The 26,379-nt window shown below is 35.0% G+C and overlaps 1 protein-coding gene across 1 annotated transcript in view; it reads left to right on the plus strand.

Moving 5' to 3' along the window:
• The window catches only part of ALMS1 (ALMS1 centrosome and basal body associated protein), a 223,335-nt gene that overhangs the window by 102,127 nt on the left and 94,829 nt on the right, over nt 1-26,379 (plus strand). Inside the window, exon 12 of the mRNA XM_072766940.1 lies at nt 7,476-9,319. Within this exon, the coding sequence (XP_072623041.1) occupies nt 7,476-9,319 (1,844 nt within the window). The remainder of the gene's footprint in view (nt 1-7,475; nt 9,320-26,379) is intronic.

Raw genomic sequence — 26,379 nt, forward strand, 5'->3', positions numbered from 1 at the left:
TACTCCTCTTAAATAATTCTGTTGTAATTTATGAATTTTTCTAAAATTTTATACTCAACCTTTTAGTAACCCTTATGTATTTTTTAAAACATTTCTTTCTGTAAGTTTGATTTTCAAAGAAGTTTTGCATGAAGTAATAATCCATGTTTCATTTCTTTGTATGGAGTAGATTTTTGCTTTTAGTGCTAGGTGACTTTGTGTCTGCATGCATGCATATCTGTGTATCTATTTTGTGTGACAGGGAAGAAATTTATTTTCTGGTTTGTGACATTGAGGTCTGTGACTTCTGATATTAAGCTGAGCAATGAGAATAATATAAGCTGATAAGCTCAAACAGATCTTATAAGTAAAAATTTTAATTAAGAAATTATTTCTGAAAATTAATAAAGGGCATGTATCAGCTGAACAGTACTTTTTTTCAGTACTTTTATATAAGTAAACTATAAATGGTATAAGTAAAGTAAATTATAAATAGTATAAGTAAACTATAAATGGTATAAGTAAACTATAAAAGTATCAGTAAATACTTTTATATAAGTGAACTATAAGGTTCACCCATTTTTATAATTCAGTGTTTTATACTTCATTTACAGAAATATATAATAACCTGAATTTAGAACATTTTTATCATCCTCTCACCTCCCCTTAGTTCTCCTAACCTCAGGCATAAACTAATCTGTCTCTATTGCCTTGCCTATTCTGGATATCTGATATAAATGGAATCATATGTGAACTTTTATGAGTGCCTTTTTTGTATTCAGTATAATGTTTTTAAGACTCATCCATGTTGTGTAGTAGCATGAATGAGTAGTTATTACTTTTTATTGCCAAATAATATTCTTTATATAGATATATATTATTTATCCATTCACCAGTTGATAGACCTTTGCTTCTTTCCACTTTTTTGCTTTTATGAATAATGCTGCCACCAACATAAGTGTACAAGTTTTCGAGTGGTCATGTTTTTATATCTCTTGGGTACATGCCTAAGTGTGGAACTTCTGGGACAATGTTTAGCATTTTAAGGCGCCACTGAACAGTTTTCCAATGTAACTACACCATTTTATAATCCCATTAGCAGTGTATGAGGGTTCCAATTTCTCCACATTCTTTCCAAGTTGTGTTTTCTTTTTGATTATAGTAGTTCTGTTGGATGTAAAGTAGCATTGTGGTTTTTATTTTCTAATGATTAATAATGTTGAACATCTCTTTATGTGCTTGTCATTTGTTTATCTTTGTAAAAATGTTTCTATCCCAATCCTTTGCCCATTTTGTTTTAATTAATTTATTTTTTATTTGTTTTATTTTATTACTTAAATTCCAGTTAGTTAGCATACAGTATTAATACCAGTTTCAGCATACAATATAGTGATTCAGCACTTTCATACCAACAGCCAGTACTCCTCACAAGTGCACTTTTTTCCCCTTCCTTTGCCCATTTTAAAATTGTCTTTTTAAAGAGGTTAAGAGTTCTTTATTAATTCTGAATATTAGTCTTTTTAACAGATACAGTGTTTGCAAATATTTTCTTCCATTCAGTGTGCTGTCCTTTCACTTTCTTGATGGTGACCTTTGAAGCACAAGTTTTTTATTTTGATAAAATCCGATATACACTTTTTCTTTATTGCTTATGCTTTTGGTTATCATAGTAAGAAATTGTGGCATAACTCAGAAATACAAAGATTTCTCTTTTTGAAGTTAGTTTTAGTTCTTATATGTAGGTTTGTGATCCCTTTTGAGGCAAAATAAAATTTATCTTTGAAAATTCTGGTAAAATATACATAAAATATACTAAATTATTTTTAAGTATGCAATTCAATTGTGTTAACAATATTCACACTGTTGTATGACTAACCTCTGGAACTTTTCTTATAAAACTGAAACTACATCCATTAAACCATAACTTATTTTCCATTTCTCTCCAACCCTTGGCAACCACAATGCTAATTTCTTTCTCCATGAATCTGACTCCTTCAGGTATCTCATAAAAGTGTGATTAAACAATATTTGTTTCTGATTGACTTATTTCACTTAGCATTATTGTCCTCAAGATGCATCCATGTAGCATGTGTCAATTTCTTTCTCTTTTAAGGCTAAATAATATTCTTTGTATGTATGTACCACATTTTGTTTATCCATTCATCCATCAATGGACCCTTGAGTTGCTTCCTCTTTTTGATTGGTTATAAATAGTGCTGCTGTGAACATAAGTATACAAATATCTCGAGACCCTGCTTTTTAATTTTTTGGGCTATAGACCCAGAAGTGGAATTACTAGATCATATGGTCATTCTCTTTTTAAATTTTTGTACAGTGGCCATACCATTTTTCCACAGCAGCTACACAATTTTACATTCCCTCCAACAGTGCACAAGGATTCTAATTTTGCCGCACATCCTCTCCAACCCGTTATTTTCTGGTGTGTGTGTGTGTGTTTTTTTTTTTAGTAATAGTCATCTTACAGATGTAAAGTGGTATCTCATTGTGCTTTTGACTTGGATCTCCCTGATGATTAGTGATGTTAAGCATCTTTTCATGTACTTGTTGGCCATTTGTACATCTTTGGAGCAATGTCTGTTTAAGATGTTTGCCCATTTTTGAATTCTTTAGGGATTTTGTTTTGTTTTGTTTTGAGTTGTAAGAGTTCTTTATATATTCCAGATATTAACTCCTTATCAGATATATGATTTGCAAATATTTTATACCATTCTGTAGGTTGTCATTTTACTCTGTTGATTGTATACTTTGATGGACAGAAGTTTTAAATTTAGTATGTATTTGTGTGTTTTATGTAATTTACGTATTACATATAATGATACATTTTTATCTTTATGTATTTATTATATATATATAATTGTATATGTACACAATTGTATATATTATACAATTTTATATACTAGTGCTGCCTAGAGATAATTTTTATGTATAGAATGCAAATTCATTCTTTTTACACATGGAAAAATCAGTTGTCCTAGCACTGTTTATTGAAAAGACTATTCTTTTCCTACAGATTTTGTCTCCTTTGTTGAAGATCAAATCACCATAAATGTTATTTATATGAACTATCAGTTCCCTTGATCTACATGTTTATCCTGTGCCAGTACTACCCTGTTTTAATTACTCTAGCTGTTGTATGTTTTGACATCAGAAAGTGAATCCTCCAACTTTGTTCATCCTTTTCAGTGTTGGTTTGGCTACTATGGATCCCTTGAATTTCTACATGAATTTTAGGATATGTTTGTCAAATTTTCGCCAAAAAAAAAAGGCAGCTGGGATTTTGATAGGAATTATTTTGAACCGATAGATAAATATGAGAAATACTGCCATTTCAACAGTATTGTCTTCAATCCATTGAGTTAGTTTTCCATTTGTTTTGATTGTCCATAATGTTTTTTCAACAATGTTTTCTAGTGTGCTAGTTTTGTATTTATTTTGGTAAATATACTCTATGTATTTTATTTTTTGTGCTATTATAAATAGAATTGTTTTCTTGAGTTTCATTTTTGGATTGTTCACTTTATGTTGAAATACAGTTGATTTTTGTATATTGAGCTGCGTCCTTCAACTTTTCCAAGCTTGTTTCTAAGTCCTAGGTGGTTTTGTGTGGTTTCCTTGGAATTTTCTGTATAAAAATCATGTCATCTACAAAGAGAGACAATTTTACTTCTTCCTTTCCAATTTGGGTTTCTTTAATTTCTTTCCTGATTGCCCTGGCTAGGGCCTCCAGTATGATGTTGAATACAGTAAGAAGAATGGACATACTGTCTTGTTCTTGTCCTAGGGGAAAAGCATCTAGTCTTTCACTATTTAGTATCATCTAACGATATTAATTCTTCCAATCCATGAATATGGAATATCTTTTCATTGTATGTCATCTTCAATTTCTTTCAGTGTTTGTTATAGTTTTCAGAGCTAGGTCTTAAACCTCTGTGGTTAATTTTAGTCCTAGGAATTTTATTATTTTTGGTGCAATTGTAAATAGGATTATTTTCTTAATATATTTTTCTGCTACCTCATTTATTAGCATATAAAAATGCAACCGATTTCCATATATTAATCTTGTGTCCATTTACTTAACTGAATTCATTTGTCAGTTCTGGTAGTTTTTTGGTGGAGTCTTTAGTATTTTCGATATATACTATTAGGTCATCTGCAAGTAGTGCAGGTTTTACTTTTTCCTTATCAATTGGATGCCTTTTATTTCTTTTTCTTGTCTGATTTCTATAGCTAGGACTTCTGTACTATGTTGAATTAAACTGGTGAGAGTGGATATCCTTACCTTGTTCCTGACCTAGGGGAAAAACTCTCAGTTTTTCACCATTAAGTATGATGTTAGCTCTGGGATTTTTATATATAGTCTTGATTATTTTGAGGTATTTTGCCCTAGAGCTACTTTGTTGAGAGTTTTTATCATGAATGGACGTTGTACTTTATCATATGCTTTTTGTGCATTTATTGAGAGATCATATTGGTTTTATTCTTTTTCTTGTTAATGTGATACTACAAACAATGAATGGGTCAACCAAGAAATCAAAGAATAAATCAGAGAATACAGGAAGACAAATGAAAACACAATCTTTGGGATACAGCAAAAACAGTTCTCAGAGGGAAGATTATAGCAATACAGGCCTACTTCAAAAAGCAAGAAAAATCTCAAATAAATAACCTAACCTTATGCCTAAAGGATCTGGAAAAAGAACAAAGTCTGGAGCCAGTGGAATGAAAGAAATAACAATTCGAGCAGAAGTAAATGAAATAAAAACTAAAAAAACAATAGACCTGATCAATGAAACCAGGATCTGGTTCTTTGAAAAGATTGATAAAATTTATAAACCTTTAATGAGACTTATCAAAAAAAGAAGACTCAAGTAAATAAAATCAGAAACGGAGGAGAAATAACTGATACCACAGAAATATAAAGGATTATAAGAATATTATTAAAGACTATATGCCAATAAATTGGACAACCTATAGAAGTGGATAAATTCCTTAGAAACATACCACCTTCCAAAACTGAATCAGAAAAAATACCCAGAAACCTTGAACAGACCAATTAGTAGCAATGAAATTGAATCAGTCATAAACTCCCAACAAACAGAAGTCCAGGACCAGATGACTTCACAGGTAAATGCTACCAAGCATTTAAGGAAGAGTTAATACCTATTCTCAAACTATTCCAAAAAATAGAAGAGGAAGGAAACTTCCAGATTCATTTTGTGATGCCAGCATCACACCCTGATACCAAAATCGTATAAAGACATTACAGAAAAGAATACAGTAAGCCAGTATCTCTGATGAACATAGATGCGGAAATCTTCAACAAGATATTCGAATTCAATCTAACAATGCATTTTAAAAAGTCATTCACATGATCAAGTGGGATTTATTCCTAGAATGGGAGGGTGGTTCAGTATTTGCAAATAAATTGACATGATACATCACATTAAAATGCAAAAGGATAAAAACCATGTGATCATCTCAGTAGATGCAGAAGAATCATTGTAGTTTAATTTGCATTTCCTTAATGTTAATCGTGTTGAACGTGTTATTATGCCCCCTATGTCCCATCTCTGTTCTATTCAGTGAAATGTTGGATTTTTGCTCATTTTTCTAATTGGGTTGTCTTTTTTTTTTTTTTAAGCTGTTAAGGTTTGTGACATCTTTATGTATGTTAGATACAAATCTTTTATTGGATATGAGATTTGCAAAGTTTTCTTCCAGCTTAGAGCTGGGACAGAGAGGGGCATGTCATTGCTGCTGAATGGCAAAGCCCAGTCTCTGTGTGGTCTCCGCTGATACCACAGAAAGGGATATAGCTCATTACCATCCATCTAGGGTAAAAATAGGTCCTGGGGTCCTGTTGGCTATCTCTGATACCTTGGCTTGGATGTTGGGGTGTCTTGTAATCATTTAGCAAGGGTAGAGGTTTAGGCTCCACATTTGGCCTTTGCTGATATGAAAAAAGCTGGGTTTTTTTTCTGTGTTGTTTGGCTGTAATAGAGCAGTTTTGGTCTAAAAGTTTTCTGTCTTGCTAGACTTCACTTTTACTATTTTTTTTAGCTAATGAGTGTGAGTTTTTGTTAGAGCCTTTGCCTATGCCCTTTTTTCCTGTATTACTGGCTTCTTTAGCTCCTAAATCTGGAATATATGAGATAAAAAGAAAACCCAGGATTTCACTACCATGTCATTCCTCAGGTCCCAAAATCCATAGCCAGCCTGCCTTCTCTGCATCTTTCAGATGATTCTTAAATTTGTTTTATATATAATATCTAGGACTTTTAATTATACTTACAAGATGAATAGGAGGAAGTACAACTACTACTCCATTATGTCAAAAGTGACAGCATAATTTTAGTTTTTTTTTTATTTGAAATCAAATGTGGCTGTTATCAAATAGGATGCCAAGTATTAACTTTATAGGTAAAACACAGAAATCTCAAAGAGATTTTATATTTATGGTAGCTTTAGGTTCTGATCCAACACTCCAGGAAGAAGTACTCATTCTTTTTCCTATTCTTAGGAATATTCCTTTCCTTATTCTTACTGGTAAAACATTAGGTGATAGGCCAAGCTTCTATAACAAAGAGACCTCAAAATACAATGGCTCAAATAAGATAGAATTTTCTTTTTCTTTTTTTTTTTTTTTTTTAAGATTTTATTTATTAATGAGAGAGAGAGAGGCAGAGACACAGGCAGAGGGAGAAGCAGGCTCCATGCAGGGAGCCCGACGCGGGATTCGATCCCGGGACTCCAGGATCATGCCCTGGGCCGAAGGCAGACGCTAAACCTCTGAGCCACCCAGGGATCCCTTATTTTTCTTTTATATGATAGTCTAGGATAGGAAAAGGAGCTCTGTTCCTTGAAGTTATCCAAAGACCCAAGCAGGCTTGGCAGCTAAGCCATTTTTCCACATGGCTTCTGAGATTGTTCTAGATATTACCATTTTCAGCTGGCAAAAGTAATGGCGATGGTAATGATGGTGGTAATAGGGGAACATGGAGGTCAAGAATTTGATTTTCTAAGGACAGGAAGCAGAAGTTACACTTACTGCTTTTGCTTATATCTCATTGGCCCAAACCTAGTCATACTTATACTTAGGTACAAAGGAATCTGGAAAGCTCTCCAGCTTTGTGGCCATGTGAGCAGCAAAGGTTAGGGTAAGGGACCTCTGTTACTAAAAGAAAAAAGGTAAGAATACTAAGGGCAATAGTGGTCTTTATTTTTGTTACTTTAGTGAAACAGTTTTAGAAGAAATTAACTATATGGTCTTAGTTATCATGAGCCATTTTATCCTATAGTTAACTGTCTTTTTTTTTTTTTTTTTTTAACTGTCTTTTTTTGTTGTTGTGTTCTTACCTGTTTTATTGTAAAAAATGAACAGGACCTTTGTGGTTAAATCTTAGCCTGGATTATATAACTGGTTTTTATATAACTATTTGGACTACTTCAAGTAAGAATTTGTTTATATCTTCTAGGGTTTACAGAGTCCACGGGGAATAGGATGCAAGCCAGAAGCTGTATGTAGTCACATTATTATTGAGAGCCATGAAAAAGGATGTTTCAGGACTCTAACTGCCGAACAACCACAATTGGATAGTCACCCTTGTGCTTTCAGATCTGCTGACCCCTCAGACATGATCAGAGGACAACGGAGTCCATCATCATGGAGAACCAGACACATCGACCTTTCCAAATCACTAGACCAGTGTAACCCCCATTTCAAAATTTGGAATTCCTTGCAGTTACGAAGTCATTCCCCATTTCAAAACTTTGCAGCTGATGACTTCAGAATTAGCCAGGGTCTTCGAATGCCATTCCATGAAAAGATAGACCCTTGGCTGTCAGAATTAGTAGAACCTGCTTCTGTGCCACTTGAAGAAATGGATTGTCATTCTTCACAAATGCTGCCCCCTGAACCCATGAAAAAGTTTACTACTTCCATCACTTTTTCATCTCACCGACATTCTAAATGCTTTTCAGATTCCTCTGTTCTTAAGGTTGGTGTTACTGAAGGTAGCCAGTGTACTGGAGCATCTGTGGGGGTATTTAATTCTCATTTCACTGAAGAGCAAAATCCTCCCAGAGATCTAGAACAGAGAACCTCTTCCCCTTCGTCATTTAAAATTGTTAGTCATTCACCAGATAAAGCTGTGACTATTTTAGCAGAAAGTAGCAGGCAAAGCCAAAAGTTATCTGTTGAACATTCTCAGCAAGAAGAAAAATTCTTAGAAAGATCAGATTTTAAAAGCAGTGACTCTGAGCCCAGTACCAGTACAAAGTGTAGCAATGTCAAGGAAGTTCATTTTTCTGATAACCATACCTTCATTAGCATGAGCAGACCAAGTTCCACACTAGGAGTAAAAGAGAAGAATGTAACTATAACTCCAGATCTTTCTTCGCACATTATTCTTGAACAACGACAGCTTTTTGAACAAAGCAAAGCCCCACATGCAGATCACCATGTGAGAAAACACCATTCTCCCCCTCCTCAACATCAGGATTACGTAGCTCCAAACCTTCCTTGTCGCATTTTTCTTGAAAAACAAGAACTCTTTGAACAAAGCAAAGCCCCACATTTAGATCATCAGATGAGAGAAAACCACTCTCCCTTTCAAGGTCAGGATTATATAGCTTCAGACCTTCCTTCTTCCATTTTTCTTGAACAACGTCAGCTCTTTGAACAGAGCAAAGCCCCAGATGTAGATCACATGGGAAAATACCATTCCCCTATTCCTCAAGTTCAGGATTATGTAGTAGAAAAGAATAATCAACATAAATTTAAATCATACATTTCTAATATGATAAATGTTGAAGCCAAGTTTGATAATGTGATCTCCCAATCAGCCCCAAGTCAGTGTACATTAGTAACCTCTACATCTGCATCTACTCCACCCTCAAATAGAAAAGCACTTTCTTGTTTTCGTATAACTCTTTATCCCAAGACTCCTTCCAAGTTGGATAGTGGAACCTTAGATAAAAGATTTCACACATTGGATCCGGCTTCTAAAACAAGGATGAATAGTGAGTTTAACTCTGACCTACAAACTATATCTTCAAGATCATTGGAACCAACCTCCAAATTATTGGCCAGTAAACCTATAGCACAGAATCAAGAATCTTTAGGTTTTGTAGGACCTAAATCTTCACCGGACTTCCAAGTTGTACAGTCTCCTCTTCCAGATAGTAATGATATTTCTCAGGACTTGAAAAGCATACTTTTTCAGAATAGCCAGATAGTAACCTCAAGGCAAACACAAGTGAACATTTCAGATTTGGAAGGATATTCCAGTCCAGAAGGGACTCCGGTATCTGCAGATCGGTGAGTCTCATTGTGATGACAAGCAAGCTGATGGAATTTGTGATAAAGGGTTTTAAATACTTAAGCAAATGTAAGTTCTTGGGAAAGGTAGTATGATTTTTCTTAGGGGAGGTTGTATCTGACTAGTCTTCTAGAAGTCTTTTAAGGCATAAATTCCTAAATAAGAGAGAACATCTGAAAGTAATATATCTTTTTTTTAATATTTCATTTTATTTATTTTTTAAAGATTTATTTATTTATGATAGAGAGAGAGAGAGGCAGAGACACAGGCAGAGGGAGAAGCAGACTCCATGCCAGGAGCCCGACGTGGGACTCGATCCCGGGACTCCAGGATCGCGCCCTGGGCCAAAGGCAGGCGCAAAACCACTGAGCCACCCAGGGATCCCCTTATTTATCATTTTAAAAGGCTTTTGACAAGACTTGGCATTAATTATTTCAGAACATCAAATTACTTTGGGAAGAGTCTTTGATCATCCCATGGTACAATTTACTGATTATTTATTGTATTGGAAATATGCTGAAGACCAGGCTTTGGGATGTGTGCATATATGCTCACTCTCTTGCTTATTTGTGCATGCTTCCTCTCTCCCGTCTCTTTCAGTTTCCATTTCATGATTCAAATATTTAGTATTTACAATGAAAGAAAGGTAACTTTCCAACAGAGCATCTTGGCAGATATCACTTTAGCCAAGTTATCAAGGCTAATATCATTGGTAATGCTATCAATATAATGCGCTGTCTGATGTGATGCCCCACTTTGCATGTGTTCTAAGAAAGGAAACCTAGGTCGGAACTAAATACATTAGAGCTATATTATTCAACCTAATTTTAAGACTGTCATAAATTCAGCTTTACATTTTGAATCCTTTAAAATACAGATAAACAGAATTACCCTCTCTGTTTCATGTTCCACCTTCTACTTGAGAAGGCATCATATCATAGTGAAGAGCCCTGGGCTTGGAAAGAGGGAAGGGAAAAATGTTTATTCAGTATCCACATGTGGTAGTCATGGCAATGAGGGACTTATACATGTTATCTCATTTAATGCTCATGATAACCCTATGAGGTAGGTCGTGGTATTCCTGTCTACCTCTGGGAAACTGAGACACTGATACTGCTTCTTTTGCCAGCAGACAGTATTGCCTCATATGATGCTGTGCTGTGTTTGTTTTGTTTTGTTTTTTTAAGATTTATTTATTTATCTTATTAAAGGTAGGGAGGGGCAGAGGGAGAGGGGGAGAGAGAGAATCTTAAGCAGATTCCCTGCTGAGCATGGAGCCTGATGGGGGCTCAGTCTCACAACCCTGAGATCACAACCTGAGCTAAAACAAGAGTCATATGCTCAACCACCTGAGCCAGTCAGGTGTCCCACACATAATACTGTTTGTAAGCAACAGAATGGGCAGTCTAGTTCAGTCTGTTTAAAGCAAGAACTTGTTCACCACATGGTAACGTCTCCCCGAATCTTGAACCCTGCTTTCAGCTCCTCTGTCAGCTCTCCTCTTGGACAGGTCATTTAATATCTTTGGTGCCTGTATGCAGGTGATGATGGAAGGAAAAGGCTTAAAAACTGAAAGGCCCTTATAGTTCTTAAAGTTAGTGATTTAGAATATGGGCCTAAAAAACAGGGTCAGTCTCTACTTTCACCATTATAATACTGAATTAGAGTTGAATTCCCTGAATTAGAAGAAAATAATAGATGACTATAAATATGAACTAATAATAATGCCGTTTGTCTAGAATGTACTAAATGCCATCTGTTATAGTAGATGCAGATATCATTTTATACTTAATATAATCACTATTTTAAAATCCTAATCCTAATATTTTAAAATTAGATGTTTTGCCCAACATTGCATGCCTATTATTAAATGTTAGAGGTGGCATTTGAATCTAGGTTTGTCCAACTCCAGAGTCCATAGTAATTCAGATGGTGCCTGGGCGGCACAGTCGGTTAAGCATCTGCCTTTGGCTCAGGTCATGATCCTGGAGTCCTAGGATCGAGCTCCACATTGGGTTCCCCCCTTAGTGGGGAGTCTGCTTCTCCCTTTGATCCTCCCCCACTGATGCTTTCTCTCATTGTCTCTCAAATTAATAAAATCTTTTTTTTAATAAATAAAATCTTTAAAAATATATAGTAGTTCAAACTATACAATATACATATATACACTAATCTGTATACATGTGTTTATGTATATATGTGAATAAAATATGTAAATATGTATTAAGTATTTTTAAACTTTTGTTTTGAAATTATATTTACAGAGGTGCTACAAAAATAGTAGGAAGACTTCTTGTATTAACTATTTATTGCTGTGTAACATATTACTCTGAAATGTAGTAGCTTAATAAATATTTTTTTTTGTTTTATTTTATTTTTTTATTTTTATTTATTTATGATAGTCACAGAGAGAGAGAGAGAGAGAGGCAGAGACATAGGCAGAGGGAGAAGCAGGCTCCATGCACCGGGAACCTGATGTGGGATTCGATCCTGGGTCTCCAGGATCGCGCCCTGGGCCAAAGACAAGCGCCAAACCGCTGCGCCACCCAGGGATCCCAGCTTAATAAATATTATCCCAATGTTAATATGGGTTTTGTGAGTCAGAAATCTAGGTGAGGCTTAGCCAGGTGCTTTCATTTCAGCTCAGGATCTCTTTCAAGGTTGCAAACAAGGTTATTGCCTGTAGCTGTAGTCCCATCTCAAGGCTTGATTGAAAGGATGTGCTTCCAAGCTTGTTCACATGGCTATTGGCCAGAGACATCATTCCCTTCCTTCCATAAGGCAGCTTAAATATGCAACCAAATGCCCCTCTAAGTGAGCATGAGAGAAGAAGGAAGGATGCCCAAGAGAAATGTCATAGTCTTTGTAACGTCACTTTCTAAGTGAACCTCACTACTTCTGCACCTTTGTCTTCGATGGAAATGAATCACTATTTCCAGCCCACACTTAAGGGTTAGGGGATAATACAGGGGTGTGAATACCAGGAATCAGAGATCATTGGGAAAAATATCTTAGAGATTGCCAATATGTCCTTTACCAAAGCTTCCTCTATGTTAATTAACATCTTAACTGTAAAACATTTACCGAAAACTAAGAAATTATCCTTAATATAAAATTATAACTAAAATATAGACTGATTTGGATTTCACCTGATTCTTTCCAGAAATGAACCTTTTTTACTTCAGATCCAACCCAAGATACCACCTTGCGTTTTAATCGTCACGTCTACTTTATTTCCTTCGATCTGTGGCCATCCTTGTTTTTTATGACCTTGACACTTTGAAAAGTTACTTTGGAGAAAGTTTTTATTTAGTTTTGCCTGATGTCTCAGGAGTATATTGAGGTTATGCATTTTCAGTGCATTTCATTAGGGAGCACATTAAGTTGATATGCATTACTGGTGATGTTAACCTTGGTTACTTGACTGCAGTGGTGTCTACTAAGATATTGCACTGTACAGTTATTGTTTTTCCTATGTAAATACTAGATATTCGAGAGAGAAACTGGTAGACTAAGTAAACATCCTGTTTCTGCTTAAACTTTCATCATTAATTTTATCATTCATCACTGGATCTTGCCTGTAGCAATTATTACTCTGGTATTCTAATGGAGTTTTTATATTTCTTTCATGTCTATTATAAAGTGGAATTTTTCTGTAAGCAAGAGCTATTTATTACTCCTCCCCCATTTAATTATTCCTTTAGTTATTCATGTACATCAGTATGGATTCAGGAAAATTTATTTCATTCTTTGGATTATAATCTAATACTACTCAAATGATTCGAGTTTTAGCTATTGAAAGCACTTTCCATGTTGGCTTCTGTACCCTGCCCCAGGCCCCACTCCCAATCAACCATTTCTCCCAAGAACCCTTGTTTCCTGTTTGCCTCCCTCCCTTCCTTCCTTTATCTTTCCTTTCTCTTTTCTTTCTTGAAAAAAAGGATTTTTTCTAGCTTTTTTGAGATATAATTGACATAAAACATTGTGTAAGTTGTTTTGCAGCATGTTGATTTGATACACTTATATATTGCAAAGTCATTACTACCATAACATTAGCTAATACCTCTGCCCTGTCACATAATTACCTTTACTTTTTGTGGTGAAAACTTTTTGTAGTTTAAGATCTTTTTAAACAACTCTCAAGTGTATGGTGTATATTATTGTTAGCTATCATTACAATGTTGTACTTAGATCCCCAGAACATGTTCATCTTCTAGTTGGGAGTTTGCACCCTTTGACCACAATCTCCCCATTTCTCTCACCCTCCAATTCCTGATAACTACCCTTCTATTCTGTTTCCATGAGTTTGGCTGTTTTAGATTCCACATATATATCATACAGTTTTTGTCTTTCTCTCTCTTTTTTCACTTAGCATAGTGCCCTTAAGATACATCTGTGTTGTTGCAAATGACAGGATTTCCTTCTTTGTAATGGCTGAATAATATAATAGAAGGACACTTAAGTTGTTTCCATATCTTGGCTGTTGTGTATAATAACATGGGAGTGTAAATCTCTCTTCAATGTCCTGTTTTCATTTCCTTTGAATATATACCCACAAATGAGATTTCTGGCTCATATGGTAGTTCTATTTTTAAGTTGGTTTTTTTTTTTTTTTACATTAAAAAAAATTTAAATTCCATTTGCCAACATAAAGTATAACACCCAGTGCTCATCCCACAAGTGCCCTCCACAGTGCCTGTCACCAGTCCCGTCCCCCCCCCCCCCCCCAACCCTTTAAGTTTTTGAAGAATCTTACTGTTTGCCATAGTGGCTATATCAGTTTACATTCCCACCAGCCAGTAGTGCACAAGGGTTACCTTACCTCTGTATACTCACTAACATTTATCTCTTGTCTTTTGATAATGACCATTCTAACAAGTGTCAGGTGATAGCTCATGGTTTTCATAGAGCTAGAGGTTTGCATGCCCGTTGTTTAATTGGATTATTCATTTTGGGGGTGTTAACTTGTTTGTTTCTTTGTTACTGAATTGTATGCGTTCTTTATATATTTTGGATTTTAATCCCTTATCAGATAAATGGTTTGAAAATATTTTCTCCCATTCTGTAGTTTCCCTTTTTACTTTGTTGTCTATTTTGATATACAGAGCTAGAGGTTTACACCTTTTCATGTACCTGTTGGCCATTTGTATGCCTTCTTTGGAAAAATACCTGTTCAGTTCCTCTGCCCAATTTTATTTTTTAACCTTTTATGTGAATTCCAGTTAATGTACAGTATCAGTTTCAGGTGTACAAAATAGTAATTCAGCACCTCCGTGCAATACCCAGTGCTCATCACAACAAGTGCACTCCCCAATCCCCCTAACCCACCCAACCTGTTACCTCCACCCACCTTTGCTTTGGCAACCATCAGTTCTCTATAGTTAAGAATCTGTTTCTTGGTTTGCCTCTCTCTCATTTTTTCCCCTTTGCTCTTTTGTTTTTTTCTTAAATTCCACATGAGTGAGATCATATGTTGTCTTTCTCTAATTTATGTATAATACTGTCTAGCCATCTCTAACCATCCATGTTATTGCACATGTCAAAATTTCATTCTTTTTTATAGCTGAGTAATATTATATATACCACATTTTCTTTATCCATTCATCAATTGATGGACCCTTGAGCTATTTCCATAATTTGGCTATTGTAGATAATGGTGTTGTAAGCATCAGGGTGCATGTATCCCTTTAATTAGTGTTTTTATATTTTGGGGGTAAATGCCCCAGTAGCACAATCGCTGAATGGTAGGGTGGTTTTATTTTTCACTTTTTAAGGAACTTTCATATGGTTTTCCACAGAGGCTGCACCAGTTTGCATGCTCACCAACGGTGCAAGAGGGTTCTCCTTTCTCCACATGGTCGACAACAGATGTTGTCTCTTGTGTTGTTGACTTTAGCCATTTTGATGGATGTGAGGTGATCTCTCATTTAGTTTTGACTTGCATTTCCCTGATCTGTGATGTTGAGCATCTTGTCATATGTCTGTTGGCCACCGATATGTCTTCTTTGGGAAAATGTCTGTTCATATCTTCAGCCCATTGTTTAATTGGATTATTCATTTTGGGGATGTTAACTTGTTTGTTTCTTTGTTATTGAATTGTATGCATTCTTTATATATTTTGGATTTTAATCCCTTATCAGATAAATGGTTTGAAAATATTTTCTCCCATTCTGTAGTTTCCCTTTTTACTTTGTTGTCTATTTTGATATACAGAAGATTTTTGGTTGACGTTGTCCCTCATACTGAGTTTTCCTTTTGTTTTTTGTGCATTCGGTGTCACATTAAAAGTCATTACCAGTACTCCTGAGTAGCTCGGTTAAGCGTCTGCCTTCGACTCGGTCATGGGTCCTGGGATTGAGCCCCTCAGCAGGCTCCCTGCTTAGCAGAGAGCCTGCTTCTCCCTCTCCCCTAGCTTGTGCTCAGACTACCCCCACTCTGTCAAATAAATCAATAGAATCTTGAAAAAAAAAAAGTCATTGCCAAGATCAGTGTCAAAGAGTTTTTCCCATATATTTTTCTCTATGAATTTTCAGGTTTTATGCTTAACTCTTTAATCTCTTTCAAGTTAATTTTTGTGAGTGGTATAAGATAGGAGTCCAGTTTCATTTTTCTACACATGGTTATTCAGTTTTTCCGGGACCATTTATTGAAGAGACTATCTTTTCCCTCGTTGAGTATTCTTGGATCCTTTGTCAATTATTAGTTTGACTATATGTGCAGGTATTTATTTCCCTGCTCTCTGTTCTGTTCATTTGTCTGTGTTTCTGATTTAATGCTACTATCATACTGTTTTTGATTACTACAACTTTGTAGTGTAGTTTAAAATCAGGAAGTGTGATGCTTCCAGTTTTGTTCTTTCCTAGAATTGCTTTGGCTCTTTGAGGTCTTTTATGACTCCATACAAATTTTAGGATTTTTTTCCTCTTTGTGTGAAAAATGCCAGTGAGTGTTGATAGGGATTGCACTGACTCTATAGATGGCTTTGGGCAGTGGACATTTTAACAGTATTAATTCCTCTGGTGCATGAACATAGTCATCATTAAATTTATACCTAGGTATTTATTTTTGATACTAGTTTAAATTTATATTCTCCCTTTTTTTTTCAGATATATTGTTGATAGAAACACTAATCATTGGTGGAGTATTTAAGATTTTCCATCTATAAGATTATATCACTTTTAAACAGTGTTACTTCTCTGATTTGGATGCCTTTTACAATTTTTTTTTTCTTTCCTGATTGTTCTGGCTGAGACTTCTAGTACTATGTTAAGTAAGAATAGTAAGAGTGGGCACTTTTATCTTATTCTTGATATTAAAGGGAAAGCTTTTAACCAGTCACCCTTGAGGATGATATAAGCTGAGGATTTGTTATATATGACATTTATTTTATTGAGTTATGTTTCTTCTCTACCCAATTTGTTGATAGTTTTTATCATGAATGGATGTTGTGTTTTGTCAAATGCTTTTTGTTGATTTTTATCTTTCATTCTGTTAATGTGGCATATAATATTTTTTGATTTCCATATGTCGAACTGTCCTTGTCTCCCAGGGATAAATACTGATTGGTCATAGTGTAGGATTCTTTAAATGTGCTATTGAATTTGATTTGCTAATATTTTGTTGAGAATTGTTGTGTCTGTATTCAGGGAAGATGGTCTGTAGTTTTCTATCAAAGTCTTTATCTGGTTTTGGATCAGGGTAATGCTTATCTTGTAAAATGAATTTGAAAGTGTTCCTTCCTCTTCAATTTTTGGTTGAGTTTCAGAATTTGTGTTATTTCTTCTTTAAATGTTTGATAGAGGGACGCCTGGGTGGCTCAGCAGTTGAGCATATGCCTTTGGCTCAGGGCATGATCCTGGAGTTCCAGGTTCGAGTCTCACATCATGCTCCCTGCATGGAGACTGCTTCTCCCTCTGCCTGTGTCTCTGCCTCTCTCACTCTCTCTCTCTCACTGTGTGTCATGAATAAATAAATAAAATCTTAAAAAAAAATAAATGTTTGGTAGAATTCACCAGTAAAACCTTCTGGTCCTGGACTTTTTTTTGTTTGGAGGTTTTTGATTACTAATTCAGTCTCCTCTTATTATTGGTCTGTTCATATTTTCTGTTTCTTCATGATTCAGTCTTGGTAAGTTGTATATTCTAGGAATTTATATTTTTTTCCCTAGGTTCTCCAGTTTGTTGGCATATAATTGTTCATAATAGCCTCATGATCCTGTGTGTTTCTATGGTATCAGCTGTAATGTTTTCTACTTTCATTTTTTATTTTATTCATTTTTGTCTTTTTTTTTTTTTTCTTTTTTAGTGTGGCTAAAGACTTCTCAATTTTGCTTATCTTTTAAAAACACAGCTCTTAGGGGTGCCTAGGTGGCTCAGTCAGTGAAGTGACTGCTTTTGGCTCAGGTCATGAGCCAAAATCCTGAGATCAGGATTCTTGGGTCAAGCCCCACATCAGGCTCCCTGCTCAGCAATGAGTCTGCTTCTCCCTCTTCCTCTCCCTGTATGATTTCTCTCACCCTTTCTCTCTCTCAAATAAGTAAATAAAATCTTAAAACAAACAAACCCAGCTCTTAGTTTCATTGATATTTTCTGTTGTTTTTCTAAACTCTATTTCATAGATTTCTTCTCCTGTCTTTGTTACTACCTTCCTTCTGCAAAGTATGGGCTAGTTTTTCCCATGAGTTATATTTATTTGAGATCTTTCTTTTTTCTTTTCTTTTTCTTCTTTTTTTTTAAGATTTATTTATTCATTCATTCATTCATTCATTCATTCATTCATTCATGAGAGACACAGAGTGAGAGAGAGGCAGAGACACAGGCAGAGGGAGAAGCAGGCTCCATGCAGGGAGCCTGACATGGGACTTGATGCCAGGTCTCCAGGAACAGGCTCTGGGCTGAAGGTGGCACTAAACCGCTGAGCCAACTGGGCTGCTCTTCTCTTCTCTTCTCTTCTCTTCTCTTCTCTTCTCTTCTCTTCTCTTCTCTTCTCCTCTCCTCTCCTCTCCTCTCCTCTCCTCTCCTCTCCCCTCCCTTCCTCCCTTCCTCCCTTCCTCCCTTCCTCCCTTCCTCCCTTCCTTTCCCTTCCTTTCCCTTCCTTTCCCTTCCTTTCCCTTTCCCTTTCTTTCTTTCTAGCATGCATGAGCAGGAGGGAGGGGCAGAGGGAGAGGGGGAGAGAGAATTTTAAGCCTGACATAGAGCTTGATCTCACAACCCTGAGATCATGACCTGAGCTGAAATCAAGAGTCAGACATTTAACTGACTGAGTCACCCAGAGGCCCCAAGACCTTTCTTTTTTCTTAATATAGGCATTCATCACCATAAACCTCCCTTTTGAACTGCGTTTCTTCATCCCTTTGAGTTTTGTGTGTTGTGTTTCCATTTTCATTTGTTTCAAGATTTTTTGGGTTTCTCTTCTGATTTTTTTTTTTTTTTTTTGTGACATACTGGTTGTTCAGGATTTTATTGTTGAGTTTCCACATATTTGTAAAATTTCTTGCTTTCCTCCTGATACTGATTTCTAGTTCCATATTATTTTGGTAGGAAAAGGTACTTAGTATGATTTCAGTCTTCCTAAATTTGCTAAGACTTGTTTTGTGGCCTAGCATATGACCTATCCTGGAAAATGTTCTGTGTATGCTTGATAAGAATGTGTGTTCAGGAGCTGTTGGAAGGAATATTCTATAAAGGTCTGTTAAGTCCATTTGGTCTAAATTATAATTCAAGTCCAACATTTATTTCCTTGTTGATTTTCCTATCTAGATGATCTAGTCATTGTTGAATTGGGGCATTTAAAAACATAAAAATGTAGAGAGTAAAATGGTAATGTTTTTGTATGTGATCAAGGTTGTTATTATATAAAATAGATTGTTATATCTATAAGAAGTTTTATGTAAGCCTTATGGTAACCACAGGGCAAAAACATATAGTAGACTCATGAAAGATAGAAGGGAATTAGAACATAATCTTAGGAAAATCAATACTTCACAAAAGAAGGCAGCAAGAGAAGAAGAAAGGAACAAGGAAAGTACAAAAATAGCCAGAAAAAAAACAATGAGATGGCATTATTAACTTCTTACCTATCAATAATTACTCTAAATGTAAATGGATTGAATTTTCCAATGAAAAAAGATAGAGTTACTGGATGAGTAAAAAACCTGACCCAACTATGTGCTACCTACAAGAGAGACTCATTATCTTAAAGACACACAGGTTCAAAGTGAAGAAATGGAAAAAGATACTCCATGCAGGTGGTGACCAAAAGAGAGCAGGAGTAGCTATACTTTTATCAGACAAAATAGACATTAAACCAAAAGCAGTAACAAGAGATAAGGAAGGCCATTATATAATAATAATGGGGATGGTTCATCAAAATGATACAACAGTTATAAATATATACACACCCTTAAGCACCTAAGTGTATTAAGCATTACTAAACATATCTGAAAGAAGAAATAGATAACAATACAATAATAGCAAGAGACTTCAGTATGCTACTTTGACCAATGGAGAATAGTATGTAGGAACAAAGGTATAAAACACCAGATTAGCTTATTGTTACTAGGGTGTCACTGCTTCTAGCAGTTAATCAAGCTAAGAATTAATATGTATGTATATTAATTCATGCATATACCTACTATCAATGTGTGTGTATGTGTTTGTACATAGCTAGATGTGGTTTAAAAAATACTTACACAAGTCAATATTGATACCTTCAACTAATCTAGAACCATAAGGTTGATTCAAGCCTCTTACCCTTATTTTTTTTAACTTCTTTCTTCAGTGGTGATAAACCACAATATATTTACCCTAGTATATAAATTAGTTTCAGAGTTCCTAACCTGTATCCAGGTGAAAAACAAATCCTCCCAACTTGCGTACTGTGTTTATGTATACTTTCCTTTTGAATTTAGCATTATAGTATCCAATCAAAACACTGCTGACATTTATTACTTAGATCATGTTCTTTTCTTCTATACCCTTCAGTGTGAGTATGTGATTCATTTATAATACAGTTTCATTTGTGCTATCCTGCATTCCACCTTTTCCCTTACATAGTGGTTAATTTTTAAAAGTTTACATAGTGTAAAACTTGCTTTTTGTGATGTACAATTCTATCATTTATGATAAACCCACCATCACAGTTCCATAAAAAGTATTTCCGTCAATCCCAAAATTTCTGCCTGTCATCTATTTATGGACAAACCCCTTCCTTGACACCTGGTAATTCCTGGTTTGTTCTTTTCCTCTAGTTTTGCCTTTCCTGAGTGTCATATAAATGTAATAATGTGTAATAGCCTTTGGGTTTAGTTTCTTTTACTTTGTAAAGCACATTTAAGCTTCATCCATCTTTTTCATGAAGCAGATTTAAAAAAATTTTTTTTTAATTTTTATTTATTTATGATAGTCACACAGAGAGAGAGAGAGAGAGGCAGAGACATAGGCAGAGGGAGAAGCAGGCTCCATGCACCGGGAGCCCGACGTGGGATTCGATCCCGGGTCTCCAGGATCGCACCCTGGACCAAAGGCAGGCGCCAAACCGCTGCGCCACCCAGGGATCCCCATGAAGCAGATTTTTAACTTTTTATTGCTTTATTAAAAGAATGATATTTTATTATTCTTTTATATTACATTTCTGTAGTACAGATTACCATTGTTTATCCATTCATTCATTCTTTTGGTGATTACAGTTAGAGCTATAAACATTTGTGTGCCAGTTTTTGTTTCTATAGAATAAATACTCAGAGGAGTGGGATTGCTGAGTCATATGCTGTATGTGTGTGCTTAATCTTGTGAGAACTGTTTATCTGCATTCTCACCATCAATGATATATGTTCCAGTTACTCTGCATCTTTGACAGCATATGATATTGTCCATATATTTAGGCATTTTTATAGGTGTACAGTAATATTTCAGCATGACCGACCTTCCTTCCTTCCTTCCTTCCTTCCTTCCTTCCTTCCTTCCTTCCTTTTTTAAGATTTCATTTATGACAGCGAGAGAGCACAAGCAAGGGGAGTCGCAGAGGGAGAAGGAGCCCAATGTGGGGCTGAGTCCTGGGACCCTGGGATCATGACCTGAGCCCAAGACAGATGCTCAACCAGCTGAGCCATCCAGGCTTCCCATGGTTTTCATTTGTATTTCCCTAATGGCTTTTCTTCATTCATGTGGTTATTTACCATCCTCTTTGGTTAAATGATTTTTTAATATTTTCTTATTATTGAGTTCTGAGAGTTCTTAATGTTTTAGATATAAGTGCTTTGCTGGATATGTTAGTGGCAAATATCTTTTTGTAGTATGTCACTTATCTTTTTCATCAACTCTGTGGATCTTTCAGAGAACAAAGGTCTTTAATTTCAATGAAGCCCAGTTTACTGATTTTTTTTTTTATGGCTCATGCAGTAGGGTTGACGGTCCTTTTCTTTCAGTATTTTAAAAATATTCTGCTTCCTTCTAAATTCCATGGTTTCTGACAAGAAATCTATAGTTTTGGAGTCATTATTCCCCTGTAAGTTAGAAGAAGTGTGTCATTTTTTTCATATTGCTTTAATTTTTCTTTTGTTTTGCTGTGAATCAATTGGTTATGATGTTTCTAGGCATGGATTTCTTTGGTATATTGTGTTTGGAGTTTGCTGAGCCTTCTAAGAGTTTATATCTTTATATCATATTTAGGGAGTTTTAGTCCCTATTTCTTCCAAATATTTTTTCTGTATCTCATTCTTTCTCTTCTCCCTCTATATCTCTGATGACAGAAATGTTAGACCTTTTGGTATTATAAGTCCCTGAAGCTCTTAATTTTTTTTCAATCTGTTTTTCCCCTCTGTTGTTCAGATTAAATAATTTCTATTGATCTGTCTTGGAGTTCACGAAGTCTTTCCTCTGACATTTCCATTCTGCTATTGAGCTTATCCAATGAGTATTTATTTCAGTTACATCATTTTTAGTTTTAAAATCTCTGCCTTTTCTCCTCTATATCTTCTGGCTTTTTTGCTAAGACTTTGTCTTTCTATTTGCTTCAAGGGTATCCATTCTTACTGTAGGATTTTGTAATAGCTTCCTTAAAGGTTTTTGTCAGATAATTCTAACATTTCTTTCATCTCAGCATTGGTGTCTGTTGATTTTCTTTTCCCATATGAGTTTAGATTATTCTGGTTCTTCATATGTGGAGTAATTTGGGGTTGTATTTCGTAATATTATGAGGTAACTAGTCTCATTTAAATCCTATAGAAATTTTTGATATTTTTGTTTTAGCAAGTAATCAACTCATTCACATTCAGGTCACAAATTCTAACCAGCCTTCTGTGGATTATAGTTCCATGTGAGTTCAGTTTTCAAAGCTTTTTTTTTTTTTTTTTAAATTTTTTTCTTATTTTATTTATTTATGATAGGCACACAGTGAGAGAGAGAGAGAGAGGCAGAGACACAGGCAGAGGGAGAAGCAGGCTCCATGAACCGGGAGCCCGACGTGGGATTCAATCCCGGGTCTCCAGGATCGCGCCCTGGGCCAAAGGCAGGCGCTAAACCACTGCGCCACCCAGGGATCCCTTCAAAGCTTTTGCACTGCTATTCAGATCTGACCTGCATGTGTGTGTACCTAGTAGACAGTCTGAGACTTGGGTAGTCTCAGACTGTCTATCTCATATTTCTATCAGTCATCTATCAGTCATCTGATAGTCATCTATCAGTCAGTCTATCTCATATTTCTGTGTTCAAAGTGTAAGTATGCTATTTAGGTTCAGATCCACACACACAAATGGCTCAGGGATAGGCCCAGGAGTTTACAAACATATGTTAAGGAATTGCTTTTCTCTCTACAATTTTTCCTTGAGCTCCCCTTTCCTGAGTGAGGACAGAAAGCAGGAGCTTAATTTACTTTTCTGTGTACTTCCTATGACTACTTTCTGTCAGTTGCAGGTGGCTTGGTACAGAGGGGACCAAATCTCCTCTGTCGGAAGAGGAAAGTTTTCCTCCCTCAGAATTTGAAGCTCTTCCTATGGTCCCTGTAACTGCTGAACTATTGTCACCATGAGATTACTTGAGTGCTTGAGATTCCTAGATGAGAGCCCAGGAAAAAGATTTTTGTACTATTTCTACCCTCCCTCTTCAGGCCTGAATAGAGGGCTTTGGAGGTTTTTCTGTCTGTACTAATGCCTGCCTCCATGTTTCAAGCTATTTTGAGTTCAAACCAGTGGATGACAAAGGAAACAATGATAAATTCATCACCATTTTAATAGTGGTGATGTTGATCATCTTCACCAATTTGCCTACTCCCGTTATTTTTCAGTCCTCTGATAGCTGCTCTGTGTAGACTGTCTAGATTTTATGTATTCAGATGGGAGAGACTGGGTCAGTTAAGATTATCCAGCAGTAGAATCAAATGTACCACTTTTTATTCCCATCAAAGTTTTTTTTTTCCCCATCAAAGTTTATACAGTTTCAAATTATTCCACATCTTTGCCAACACTGATGTTTCCAGTTGTTTTTAATTTTAGCCATTCTAAATGTGGATGTGAAATGGTATGTTACTGGGTTTTAACTTGTATTTCCCTGATGACTCATGATGCTGACCATCTTTTCTGTGCTGCTTAGATATTTGAATGTCTTTATGAAACGTCTGTTCCCTTTTGTTTATTGTTTGTCTTATTATAAAAGTTTTTTACGTATTTCAGATACACATTATCTGTGTCTTGCACATACTTTCTCACAGTCTGTGGTTTGATTTTTGTTTTCTTACTGGTACCCTTTGAAGAAGACAAAGTGTTACTTTTTACAAAAATTGTTAGTTTTTCATTTAAGGTTAGTACTTTTCATGTCTTGCCTAAGAAAATGTTGCCTAACCTAATGTGGTGAACATTTTCTCTTATATTTTCATCTAGAAATATAGTTTTAACTTTGTTTTAATTCTGTAATTTATGCATTTGAGAATCATTTTCTTAGATAGTCAAGCACCATTTTTGAGATTTTGATTATTTCCTTACTGAATTTAATTGGTAAGTTTGTCAAAACTCAGTTGGCCTCTAACATGTGGGTTTATTTGTTCCTTTAATCTGTTTATCCATTTTCATACAAATACCATGATGTCTTATTTTTTTTATAGCCATGATGTCTTCATTATTATAGCTTGATAGTAAGTCTTGAAATCAGGTTATGTCCTCCAACCTTGTTTTTATTTTCAACATTGTTTTGCTATTTTAAGCCCTTTGAATTTCAGTATAAATTTTAGAATAAGCTTCCTGTTTTCTTTGTTAAATCTTCTTGGGATTTTGTTTGGATTACGTTGAATCTATAGATGATTTTGCAAATGATTGATATCTTAATAATACTGAGTTTTCATATACATGAACATTTTTTCCACTTATAGTACACTTTCAGTAATAAGTAACTATCAAAGTATAGGTCTTGCACATGTTTTGTTAAATTTATTCCTAAATATTTTGTGGTTTTGATACTGTTGTATTTCAAAATTTTTGTGTTCTAGTTATTTGTTGCTTGTATATGGAAATATTGTTGTCAAGCCAATTGAGAAATGTCAACAAGTTAATTTTCATTTTAATTTCTTACTTATTGGGTCAAAGCTTCCTATGGGTAAGAGTAAATGGATTGGGCTTATAGTGGCTAGGAAGTAAAACTAGGAAAAGGATTTTGTGTGTGGGAGGTTTAAACTTTCTGTTGGTGCCAAAAAAAGGTACTCACATTAAGACTTTCTTACCTGTCCAGATGTAGGGCCAAAGGCAATGCTTAAAAAGAAGTCATTAGTGAAACATCAAAAATGGAGTCAGACTTTATTACAGTACATGTTGTAGAGATTACCCTAGTCATCCTTAATTTATATATTGTCCTTTGTTGCTAGATACAGTTTACCTTATATTTTATGTAGGATTTTTACATCTGTTTCATGGGGGATATTCACTTATACAACTTTCTTTTCTTGTAATATCTTTGTCTGATTTTGGTATGAGCATTGGGCTGACCTCAGAAATATATTGGAGTTTGTGTAAGGTTGATTTCCTTTTTTAGATATTTGGCAGAATTTACCAGTGAAGCCATTGTGGCCTGGAGTTCTTAGTACAGATTCAGTTTCTTTAATAGGTATGACTATGCAGATTTTCTTTTTCTTTGGTGTCAGCTTTGAAAGTGTTTTTCAGTAAATTTTTTTTAACTTGTCAGAATTTGTTGACATGAGTTATTTTCATAATATACTCTTATCCTTTCAGTTTCTGAATCTCTATTGATAATAGCTCTTTTATGTCTCGTATTAGTAATTTTTTAATTTTACTTGATTGCTTTTTCTAGGGATTAAACAATTCGGGTTTTGTTGATCCTCTAGAGTGTATTTCCTGTTTTAAGGTTTCTGCTTATGTTTACTTTTTTCCCTTTTGTTTTGAGTTTTAACTTTATGGTCTTTTTCTACATTTCTGACAATAAATACTTAATTTTCTCAATTTCATTATTATTTAGCCTTTTCTGACATACACAGATTTTTATGTAGTTTCTTATTATTACTTTTGTTCTAAATATTTTCTCCTTTCTGTTACCATTTGTTTTTCCTTGGGCTATGTAGAAATGATTCTATCTAGATAATCCTATTGTGGTCATTGAGATTATATTCTAAATGATTTCAGTATATTTAAATTTCTTGAAATTGCATCATGTTATGGTAGATTTTTATTTTGATCAATGTACAGTTGATAGTAGTACATATTCTGCAGTTCCTGAATGTGACATTCTGTATATGTCAATTTGGTCCAACTGATTGACTGGTATGTTGAAATCTTCATTTTTACTGAATTTTTGTGTGCCTGTTTAATCAGTATCTGAAAGTATTATGTTAATATCTCTTATTTTCCTTAACCATTTGGGAGTAAGTTGCTGATATGCTGCCCCATCACTGTATCATTTCCTATAAAAAGTTTTCCTATATAATTCCAATAAAGCCATGAAAATTAGGAAATTAATATCAGTGCTGCATTACAGACACTATTTAGAATTTTTGGTTGTGCCATTTAAGATTTTTATAAGAGGAGGCAGTTCAAAAATCTCATGTTGCATTTGATTGTCATGAT

The sequence above is a fragment of the Vulpes vulpes genome, chromosome 8 (genome assembly GCF_048418805.1).
Source record: "Vulpes vulpes isolate BD-2025 chromosome 8, VulVul3, whole genome shotgun sequence".
In the NCBI taxonomy this organism is placed as follows: domain Eukaryota; kingdom Metazoa; phylum Chordata; class Mammalia; order Carnivora; family Canidae; genus Vulpes; species Vulpes vulpes.